A 12858-nucleotide genomic window follows, 5' to 3' on the forward strand; every position below is an offset into this window, starting at 1 on the left:
CGTAAAGTTGCGAAAGTTAAGTCTTGCATAATCATCACAGTGTACACTGTGCAACAAATCAACTCATGTTAGTCATCAATTTTCTTTCCCTCCGGTACCTGATCAAATTTGCAAACGCTGTATGCTAAAGTTTCGTTAAAAGGAAAATCGTAACGAAGACTGTTTGGTGAAACAGCTTCGAAAGCCAAGGACAAACTGCTTGTTTACAGTCGCCAGTTTCTGTGCTCTCATGTTCTGTGTGTGTGTGTTTGTGTAGTATGTATCTTACGCGTGTACGTGTGTGCATAAAGAGGTAAGAGAACTAACAGGCAAAGGGAGGAACACAAGGAGAATAGGGAGGAAGGAAACTCAGTAATTCCAATTCTAACGCCAACCCCTATTGCAAAACATGGCATTTGTGTACGTGTCCTCGATAGAATGACTCTTGAATCGCAATTAGCTGGAACTTCAGTTTTCCAGTGCCCTAAGAGAATCCTGTGCATGAAAGGTCCACTAAAGACAGGTATTTTGTGCACTGCTATTCGATAATTCGATAAATGCAGGGACAATTTAGGTGAAATGTTATCTTCAATATTAACTGTTCTGTGATAGGGTAGTTCAAGTAAAGTAGTTCATAACAACTACAGTTTATGAACTATTATATTTTAAATGAAGTCAAATATAATAAAATTGATAAATATTATATGTATAAAGTATAAGGGCAGTATTAACCAGATTAGCAGATATACATGATGTGTGATGCAGAGGAGGTTAGATTTGGGAATTGGAGAATTTCCGTCCTCGCTTAGAATTTCACTTAGAACTTCCATTCTCCAATTCTCCAATTTCCGAGAATTCCACATTCCCACATTCCCCAATTCCCACATTCCCACATTCCCAATTCCTACATTCCCCAATTCCCACATTCCCAATTCCCACATTCCCAATTCCTACATTCCCCAATTCCTACATTCCCCAATTCCCACATTCCCTAATTCCCACATTCCCCAATTCCCACATGCCCCAACTTCCACATTTCCCAATTCCTTCATTCCCCAATTTCCACATTCCCAATTCCTACATTCCCTAATTCCCACATTCCCAATTCTTACATTCCCCAATTCTCACATTCCCAATCCCTACATTCCCCAAATCCCACATTCCCCAATTCCCACATGCCCCAACTTCCACATTTCCCAATTCCTTCATTCCCCAAATCTCACATTCTCAATTCCCACATTGTCCAATTCTCACATTGTCCAATTCTCACATTGTCCAATTCTCACATTGTTCAATTCTCACATTGTCCAATTCTCACATTGTCCAATTCTCACATTATCCAATTCCCAAATTGTGCAATTCCCACATTCCCTAAATCTCACATTCTCCAATAATTTTAACTTGTTCAATAAACTTATAATTTTTATAAGTTTTGTGGATACGGCCTTGTAGACAGCAAACTAAATATCCAGAAACTAATTTTCTATATTAACATTTCTGTCGATTTCTAATTCTTCAAATGAATTGAAGATTCAACATCATCTCAAGCTCATACAAATGCCATTCATCTTATATGGATCATAATCTACAATTCTTTATAATCTAAAAATTTTATTAAAATCTCGTTTTTATGCATTAAAAAACAATGCAAATTTGTTGGAAATTCTTGAACATGTCCGAGGTTAAAAGAATAAACTTCATCGCCTTAAAATTAATTCTAGGACATAAAATCAATGATATACAAAAATAATATCTGATATACCTAAACAATGATATTAAATTAAACAATGATAATGAATTTAGATATATCTAAACAATGTATGTAACAAGTGGAAAATGTTTACCATTGTAATAAGAAATGAATATTTATTTAAATAAAAGAAACACACGAAATTTAGAAGCAATTATCACATGCTATTATCGTTGTCGCGTGTAATGCAATCCGTAGGTCAGAAGTTAGCTAAGTGCATGCGTACTGAAATTCAAACAAGACCTGACAATTTTGAACAGGTCAGAAGGTCAATAGCAAATCGACTAAGGGCTCGTATTCAAGCGAAAGGTGGTCACTTAGAATAATTTCTGTGGAAACAGTTGAACAACTGTTACACGACGAAAACGACTGTAACTCGCAAACTAGTTATAATACAGTCAGATAGAACAAACGTTTGTGCCAACTGTTTTTATTATTTATGTGCACTGAACCCACTCGTTGAAGTTATGTTCCCATATATTACATATGGTTGACACAGGCACCCTTATTGTGTAAGTTCATAATGGGGCACGGTGGATTTGAAAATTATAATTCTCGTGCATTGTGTGGAAGGAATGTCTATGGGTGTAGATTGTAAGATAATGATGTGCTATAGTGTGTTTCTATATGAAAAATAGATTTGGTAGTAGGTTGGGTGGTACATTTATTGTTGAAACTATTCAAGATTTTTGAGATTGGTTTTGGATGGAACAAAATGGTTTTTGGGTGAAAGTAGGTGCATATCAGTAGGGTGCAAGTTCACAAATTTTCACATTCCCCAATTCACATCTTCCACATTCTTCAATTCCTACATACCTCAATTCCCACATTCCCCAAATTCCACATTCCCAATTCCCACATTCCCCAATTCCCATATTCCACAATTCCAACATTTCTCAATTCTCACATTCCCCAGTTCCCACATTCCCCAATTCCACATTCCGCGATTTGCACATTCCCCAATTCCACATTCTCTAACTCCACATTTCCCAATTCCCACAGTCTCCAATACCCATATTTCCCAATTCCCATATTCCCCAATTCCCATATTCCCCAATTCCCACATCCCCCAATTCCACATTCTCCAGTTCCCACAGTCCCCAATTCCATATTTCCCAATTCCTACAGTCCCCAATATCCACATTTCCCAATTCCCACATCCCCCAATTCCACATTCTCCAGTTCCCACAGTCCCCAATTCCATATTTCCCAATTCCTACAGTCCCCAATATCCACATTTCCCAATTCCCACATCCCCCAATTCCACATTCTCCAGTTCCCACAGTCCCCAATTCCATATTTCCCAATTCCTACAGTCCCCAATACCCACATTTCCCAATTCCCACAGTCCCCAATTCCACATTCGCCAATTCCATATTTCCCAATTCCCACAGTCCCCAATTCCACATTCTCCAATTCCACATTTCCCAACTCCCACAGTCCCCAATTCCACATTTCCCAATTCTCACAGTCCCCAATACCCACATTTCCAAATTCTCACATCTCCCAATTCCCAAATTCCTAAATTCCTAAAATCTCAAATTTCTAACATTCTAAATTTCTAAAATCCCAAAATTCCAAACCCTATCATTTTCTATAATACTTCAGTTATCAAATCTCTAAACCTGCAAACTGGTAGATTTGTACAAAAATCTGCAAAAGTACGTGATTCATACCCATCACTACATATCAGAAAGATACTATTCGACATCACCATATTTACCCATATAAAATGCAGCAAAGAATACTAACTTCTCCCTCTTTTATACAAAAATTAATCCATATAAAATACAATTTAAAATTGTAAATTATAACCAGTTCAACCCCATTAATCACTCCACTCCAACTAGCATTGCCACAAAACAAAATAAAAATAGAAAACAAGTTTTATGAATAATCTAATCGATAAATTTATCGATTGTTCGTAAATAGTTGCCATTTTAAACTTATTTAGACACGATTGGAGGTTACTACTCGACCCTATTTTTTTTTTTAAATTTCCACACGAACCGTACGTTTAACTAGGCATAAAGTACTCTCGAAAGTTCGGCAGGTGGTTTTCAGAAACAATAGAGCTGATTTCACCGGTGGTCTCTTCGCTACTCGCTCAAACCCCGATGCTCGTTTTTAATTAAAAGTCTATACCGGGATAACGAACTGTATGTGTGGTATGGTTCGCATCAGTTACATCTGCTTTCTCCCTGATTAATTACCATCGATTGATCCCCTCCACAGTCTTTCACGGTCCATGGTCGGGAAATTTTTCCATTGAAACGAGAGGGGTAGAAAAATTGTACGGAGGTGTCGAGGAACTTTCAACGCGAATTTTCGTTTGCTATTTCATCATCGGTATTAGCTTTTTTTTTTATCACTGAACGAGGTTTGCACTTATTCTGACGCGTTGGTAAATCTAAATGTAATTTTTGTTCGATAATTTTTATTTCTTTGTTTCAATTTTTTAGCTTAAAGTACTTTTCAGGTTCAACTTTTGCGTTTGAAGGATTTTGACTTCGTTTCAGATTTCGTGTTTGAAGAATTTTGGACGTTTTAATTTTTGCGTTCAAGGAATTTTTTTTCTCTCAGTTTTTATGGTTAAGGAATTTTAATTTTTGTAATCAAGGAAGTTTAACTTGAGGTTTGAAGTTTTGCGTTCAAGGAATTTTTTTTCTCTCAATTTTTATAGTTAAGGAATTTTAATTTCTACGTTCAAGGAATGTTAATTTCTGTGATCACATTTTTGCGTGCCAGGAATTTTAATTCGAACGTTGCAATTTTTGCGTTTGAAGAATTTTAACTTTTTTGTCCCAATTTTTAATCAATTTTAATTCCCACGTTTTCGGTTTTATGATTAAAGAATTTTAATTTCTTTGTCTCAGTTTTTGCATTTAAAGAATTTTAGTTTTTGTATTTAAAGAATTTCAATTTAATCATCTTTTCCTTCTTCATAGGCGTTTTACGTCACGTCCTTCGTCTAAATTTTTATAATAAAAGAAATTTAATTTTTTTGTTTTAGCTTTTGTATTTAAAGAATTTTTATTTTAAATTTACTTGCCAACATGTTGATTTAATATTGCAGAAAATGCACCATGCAATTAAACATATGAAATACAACCCAAAAAGATCAAATATCACTCTTTCCTTATAAAAACATAATTTACTATGTTACTGAAAAATAAAACAAACACAACTACAAATTAATTATATCGTTTATCGTAATTTAAATGGCCATAATTTGTTCGTACAATGTTAATTACCTCGCAAGTCTCTGTGTCCATATTTCCAGACCATTAATTACAGCATCGTACCAAAATTATTCCATAAACCAATAATTGCAATACCAAGCTAAAATGACGAAATAATTTCAAAATTCATGAACCCAACATAATTATATGACCCAAACTCGATATACCATTTCCTAAAAATACCATTTTAATTTATGCGTCATACTTGTTTTACACATAATTAGTGCCAGAGTTTGAAGTACAGTGAATTGCAAATAAATGTTTACATTTTCCGAGCACACTTAACAGAATATATTTATTACAAAAAAATACAGAAGACACAATTTTCTTTTTTACAGAAGAAAACACACGAACGCATGTTACTTGTACGGAGACATTTCGCAAATTGACGCTCGAACACAAAATGTAAAATAAAAGAAATAACCTAAAAATGGTGCACTTATCAACCAATTAATTAATATATTGATTCTATTCTAACAATCAGAAATTATAAAAGTAAATAGAAGTAGAATTATTTGAACAGAACTGAAAGTGAGAGGTGTAACAACAAAAGTGAGCAAAATTGGCATTGACATCTGTGACATATCAAAGTAGGAATATCACAAACCGAACAAACACATAACGATCGATGGAAATCTCGTATGGCGTATGCAATCTCAATAACCACCTACAGTGTGAATGATATTGTTGAAGCCCGATGATGGACCGTTGGTTGTTGTTAAGCATGAGTTCAATTAATCCGGAAACAGCGGACCATGCTAATGAATTCCCGTTCCCTTTATAGAAGCGTTAGAAGCTTAATTCAGGTCCAACAGAGATCGACGATGATTTTGCAATCCTCGATTCTCAACAACAGATTTACCATTGTGTTGAACAGAACTCAATTTTCATGTATTTACACGGAGTATACGATCAGAGATAATCGATTCTTGTTCGCAGTGGCTCGCTAAAGAGAGAGAGAGCCGTACGGACGAATTGATGGATACTGTATTGATTCACCATAATTAGAACTTGGTAATGGGAAAAAGTATCGATTGCGTGCTCGCGAATCGTGTTGCATATCAAGTACCCAATTTTCGAACATAGAATGTCTAATGTGATTCCATGATGGAATATTATGATAAAGCTGCTTTTATGGTAATTTGAGGCTGCAGAGATATGTTTAATTGGAGAATGTTAAAATAATGCAATTCCACATTTTTTGGGGGAGAAATGTAATAATTGTAAGATTTAGTGATGTGGGATTTATGCAGTTTACAATTTGGAAATTTCAGAATTTGGGGATGTGGGAATTGGACAATGTAGGAATTGAACAATGTGAGAATTTGACAATATAAGAATTGGACAATGTGCGAATTCGACAAGGTGGGAATTGGACAATGTGCAAATTGAACAAGATGGGAATTGGGGAATGTGGGAATTAGGAAATTTGGAATTGGAAAATTTGAGGATTGGAAAATTCGGAAATTAGGAAATTTGGAAATTGGGCAATTTGGGAATTGGGAAATTTGGGAAATGTGAAATTTAGGAAATGGGAAATTTGGGAAATGAGAAATTTGGGAATTGATAAATGTAGAAATTGGGGAATGTGAGAATTGGAGAATGTGGGAATTGGGGAATGTGGGAATTAGGAAATTTCGAGTTGGGAAATTTGAGAATTGGGAAATTTGGGAATTGATAAATGTAGAAATTGGGGAATGTGAGAATTGGAGAATGTGGGAATTGGGGAATGTGGGAATTAGGAAATTTCGAGTTGGGAAATTTGAGAATTGGAAAATTCGGAAATTGGGAAATTTGGGAATTGATAAATGTAGAAATTGGGGAATGTGAGAATTGGAGAATGTGAGAATTGGGGAATGTGGGAATTAGGAAATTTCGAGTTGGGAAATTTGAGAATTGGAAAATTCGGAAATTGGGAAATTTGGAAATTGAGAAATGTAGAAATTGGGGAATGTGAGAAGTGGAGAATGTGGGAATTGGGGAATGTGAGAATTGGAGAATGTGGGAATTGGGGAATGTGGGAATTGGGGAATGTGGGAATCAGGAAATTAGGAATTGAGAAATTTGAGAATTGGAAAATTCGGAAATTGGGAAATTTGAGAATTGTGAAATTTGGGAATTGGAAATTGGGAAATTTGGGAATTGGGAAATTTGGCATTGGGAAATTTGGGAATTGAGAAATGTAGAAATTGGGGAATGTGGGAATTGAGAAATGTTGGAATTGGGGAATGTGGGAATTGGGAAATGTGGAAATTGAGGAATGTGGGAATTGGGAAAATTGAGAATTGTGGAAATTGGGAATTGACGAAATTGAGAAATTAGTAATTGGGAAAATTAGTAATTGAGAAAATTGGGAGCTGAGAAAATTAGGAGTTGGGAAATTTGAAAATTAAGAAATTTGGAAATTGACAACTTTAAAATTTAGAAATTTAAGTACAAGAATATATTTTCATGATCTAAATTTATTGATTTGATGTATCATACAAAAAATATCCATTATTTTTATGTTTACTAATTTAAAAAATTGATAATTTAAACATTTACTAATATAGATATATCCAGTTATCTAAGTGGTAAATTTCCTAATTCCATATTTTATATAAAAACATAAAATTGTTTAACTTACTATCTTATTCGAAAAACAGGAGTAGTTCCGAAATAAAAATATCACATATAATATTTACAAATTAAAATTTGTTAATCCATTTACAAATTTTAGAGAAATTTACACAGATTTATAAATCTATTAACAAATGTACTGATACCAAAAATTTAGATTTTCATAAATTCATTTAAAAATTTTCTGATACGAAGATATTTTGCAAATCCAAAATTTTGAAGGTTCAAACATAGAACTTTAGATCTCAAAAAACTTGCAAATAATTTGATAATTTACTAACATAAAAACTCAAGATTTTAACGTGTCCAGTATAACCCAAGATCCCTTTCATATCCCACATTCTTTACGACAAAATGAACAACAGCACTTGGAACAAAGAACGCGGTCGTGAAAAAGTAAATCTTCTTACACGGAACAAATTCAATTCGTGCGACACTCGGTAGTGTATACTCGAGGGGATTCGTCGTAACCATAAACGTTTATGACTGTTGCAGAAGATGGACGGTAACAAGGACGGTGTGGTGACGTTGTCAGAATTTTTAGAAGCGTGCCAAGCGGATCCTGATATCTCGACGAGTATGGCGGCGTTGGACACGGCCTTCTGACACTCGGCGCGACCACGATACACGCCATGGACCTGAACATGATTTCTCGATTCTTTTGGAATAAATCGCTCAACGTTGTACCTTACCTTCTGGACCAGATGCATTTCCTCAAGATGTATCGCGAAGATCTCGAGCGAGGCTCGCCATGAATTTCCGAAGGGGATTGGTCGACGCGTCTCCGGAGAAACCGACATACATTTTTCTCTCACAACTCGTTAAACTTAAAAAAAAGATCGAGCAAAGGTCATAGGATGCCGGAACGTCTGTTTTGCCCAGGGCAAAGAATAGAGATCGCTCTTTCGAGAATCCGTAGTTCTAGTTCCACGTATGCGTATCGCTAGACGAGAAAGGGTTAGTTGAACGAGGATTTACTAAAAACAAAAAACTACAAAAAAAAAATAACGTAACACACAGAAGAACGATATTAACATGGTTGTTAGTAGTTACGACTGGATATTATTGTTACGAACTTAAAATGGTTCGTTTTTAAGGGACGCGCGCTACAAACGATGAACAAACATGCAGCTAATTATAGAGACAGAAAAGAAAAAATGTTATTCTTAATGGTTGACGAAAGGATTAACGAAGAGATTTAATTGCGTGAGAGTCGATGTTTAATGGCAGAACGGGTTATATTACTGTAGCACTCGCGACACGAAAGAGAGGGAAAATAAGGGGGAAAATTGTTGAAAGAAATGTGCCGTTTGAGGAGTAAATTGTACGCGGCATTGTTCGTTCCAGAGAATAGTTGTATAGAGAAGCACAGATATTCGAAACAGAGTATTTATATGAGAAACAATAATTGAGCTTAGCTTTGTACGATTACGATTTTTTTCTTCATTCGTTTCTTCGACGAGGGATCTTACTTTGGGAAACTCATTTGCACGGTATTGTAATGTGGATAGTAGTGTTGTAGTTTAGTTTTTGACCAAAGTATTTTTTTACGAGCCCGTTTATTGCGTAGGCACGTATCGCTATTTGTATTTGTCAGGTGATTTCACGAATAATGTTATTTGAAAACATATTGGAGTTCGAATTTTTTAAGTTATACAAATATTTGCATAACGAAGCAAGTGCGCCTGTTATAACAAGACTTTTCTGCGATTAAATCACTTGTTTACGATATAAATTCGTAAATCAATAAATTAATAAATCAGTATTGATTACTGAGTTTTAAATTAATTTTAAGAAATTGTGAATTATAAATTCTTGGTTCTTGAAGTTTAAGTAAAAATTGGAATTGATGAAAAATTAACAAGGTAATAGTTAATTTACCACAGCTTAAATAACAGGGTTAAATTTGACCTCTTAACATCTGAATAGTATTTTATAATAATTACTTTCATATTTATGTTTATCAGAAAGTTCAATAATATTGCTGTCCATAAATTAACCTTCTACAGGATCAAATTTAACCTTGTCACTTAATCAATATTACCAAACAACATAACAACATTACTCGTGAAATGACGTGATAACCAAAACTACATGAAACAGATATGATCTGCTCACCATTATTTTATTTCTTCCACAATGTAGTTTCTTTAATTTCGTTTTTGATACCACCATTGTTTGCTGCAAGAGCATGTTAGGCTTCGAATTTCAAATTCCGTCCGCGATCGTGAATCATGAAATGAATTTAGACTTTGTCCATTATTTAAGAGACGATCGCGGATCATCGTTAAACTTTCAGCTGCACAACGAGACGTTAACAAATGAATCTCGTCGGATTAACACGTTGACTGCCATGATGAGTTCATAGAAATATGGCAAAACTTCGTTCATTGGAATTCAAAAATATTATCTTCTAAGATTAAGTAATTTTACATAAGTAAAATTTTACATCGAGTGAAAGATTTGTTATTCGATTTCAATTATATATTTATCAAACTGTATATACTCAACCTCTAAATTCGACATGACAAACTTGTCAGATTGATCAAATTTTAGTCAAAAACATTTTCAATCAGAATCTTTAAATATACATGTATATTTTTATTTAAAAAATTGTATCGGCATGTGCTCTAACGTTTCTGAAATGGACTTTGCATTAAAAGTACAAAAGGGAAATAATTTCCTCTGCATCCAAAAATTGCTAGTCAAATCAATTAAGAGGCTAAAATTAACCAAAAAAATTCGTGCAAATTTTGTCATTGTCAAACTGTATTCCATATGAAAAAGCAACAAAAGATACAAAATATTAAAATATTGTTTAGTTAGACCTTATACATACAGAGCCAACTTTCTGGCTAACTCGAAAACACAACAGACAGTAATCTGTTTTGTTACAAGTTGCTAGATATACAAGTATATTTTGCACTTCGCATGTTTCATGCATATTGCAAATTTTTTGGATATGTGTATCATGAATATTCAGCTGGTTTTCGCATACATAATTGGGTCATGAAACAATTGACAAATAAGATATATTATTAGCTCCCTCGTGTTTCATTTTCCCAAACAGCTATATTTCTGCCAAAATGATTCATTACGTTATTTCCTGTATCTACAAATTTTACATCTACTTTGCATATTTTGCATTAAGCTGCATATCTGCAGTTTAGTTATAATGTCCAAATATAGGACACTATCATTTCAATATTAACACAATTTGTTCATCATTTCCAAAAGTCCTATTTACCGAAATTCAGCACTCGAACAGAGAACTATATTGGAACTTTTAATATCACAACAATTTGATTATCAAATTTGAACATATTCCAGTAAACGAAGTTTTACAGTTTCCGCGATAATTTATTGATTCCTTCGTTATCAACACGTGTAACGAATAAATCGATTGGTCGTTTTGGACCAATATTGAGTGGCAGTCAAAGTGTTAGGCATGCTTCGAAACGTTGAACGTTAGAAAAAAGGGAAAGAAAATAAATTTAACTCGAAATGTAGAAAGTATATAAAAGAGATATCGTAAGTACCCGCTGGAGCAGCTGGCCATGTTGAGCGGGGCTCGTTTCTAATTGATAAGAGAGTAGATTAAGCGATACACTAAAAGTATTTATTTTTGTGACAGGTAAGTGAATTATTATTATTATTATTATTAATCGTGGTGTAAGAAATTTAGCTCGTAAAGACTGCGTGCTGCTAAAGAGAGAGAACAAAGCATAGTCTGTAACGACGCGAAAAAAAGTTTCAAAGATCGGGAGAGTAATGGCGGAAGAGAGGGTTTGTTGATTTCCCATTCGATGGAATCCAAGATACCGAATTTTTATTGTGATTAGTAACATTTTGCAATGACTGGACCAAAGCGTCCGCGTCGGGTGACGACGATACCCCGAGCGAAATATATATTTAAACGTTTTTCATCACTGCCCATTTCTGATAAAGTATAAAGTAAAAATGGTCGGTGTGTGCTCGAACGAACGAAACGGGACTAGCGATGCATCGAAACCACAGTTCGTATTTCGTTTGAAACCCAATCAGATGGGGGTGGATTTATTTGAACGGAAGCAGTACCTGGGCAAATTTTGTTTGATATTAAAACAAAAAATGTCTGTTTCAAATAATACTTTGATCCGCTGTTCTCGACACCGTTATTCGAAAATATGATAAATGTTTAATTAATTCTTTATTTCGAATTCGGGTTAAAAAGCTGTTGAAACGATGCAATTGAAATATTTTTTTTAAGAATTAATCGTTGAAATAATACTATCGAAATGTTTTATTTCAAGAAATAATTTTATTGATATTATTTAAATTGTTTTATTGCGGAACATGTTGTATTCGTTTTTGTGCAAAATTAAGAAAAATTTATTTCTTATAGAATGAAAATGTTTCTGAAATATTAATTTTATAAGTGTGAATTAATATTTTTCTTGCTTTTCTCGTAGAGATTACATATAAATATATGATAAAAACTTGATATAATTCATTTTTATTTCTGCACTAAATTTTTTATGGAAATAAATTTTATAATCTATTGAGAACTAATAACTTGTTAAGAAATAAGTTTTAGCTGATTTCGAATGCAAAATTGTAAGTTTGAATTCTTATTATTTTCAGAATTATTTCTTGAAATAATTTAACACGATTGCATTTTGCATATAAAGTGATTAAAATAAATTGAATAGTATTTCAAATGATGTCATTTTTAAATGCTCAGGTCTGAAGTTCACCCCATTCGCTGGTATAGTTTTCTTTTTCACACCTGTATTTCACCAGATAATACTTTCTTTCGATTCTGTTCACATTTGAGATTTATATAAAAAATAATCGAATTTTTTAATAAATATTTTGAATATAATTCTTCTATTCTGAAGAAAGATACATTGCTGTTTTGTATCCACAGAAACAATTTAAACTTATTAATCTAACTTGTATCTCAATTTCACCAAAAAATTTCATGTTATTAAAGAAATGAAGACAATTATTAATTCAACGAAATGAATCTTGTAATTTTAAATACGAGCAGAACAAATTATTTTAAGAATTTTATTAATTCTGAGAAGTTATATATTTTATTTATTCATTTCGGACTACTAATTTGTTCAAGTAAGTCTTGATTTTTATAGAGAAATTTTCGAGAATAATAACATTTTTACGGTATTTCAAAAATTCGATTATCTTTTGAATGAGTCTCGTAATAATTTTTATGTTTAACACGTTCGCTATCAGCACTCATCATCAAATAAAAATTCATACATCTTG

General features: G+C 33.4%; 1 protein-coding gene across 1 annotated transcript in view; it reads left to right on the plus strand.

Moving 5' to 3' along the window:
* Positions 1-9331, plus strand: part of LOC100877447 (A-type potassium channel modulatory protein KCNIP1) — a gene marked incomplete at its 5' end in the record, with an annotated part of 79262 nt that extends 69931 nt beyond the window's left edge. Inside the window, one exon of the mRNA XM_012291770.2 lies at positions 8086-9331. Coding sequence (XP_012147160.2) covers positions 8086-8196 — 111 coding nt within the window. The remainder of the gene's footprint in view (positions 1-8085) is intronic.
* Positions 9332-12858: the final 3527 nt, after the last annotated feature.

This window comes from Megachile rotundata, chromosome 5 (assembly GCF_050947335.1).
Source record: "Megachile rotundata isolate GNS110a chromosome 5, iyMegRotu1, whole genome shotgun sequence".
NCBI classification, from domain to species: Eukaryota; Metazoa; Arthropoda; class Insecta; order Hymenoptera; family Megachilidae; genus Megachile; species Megachile rotundata.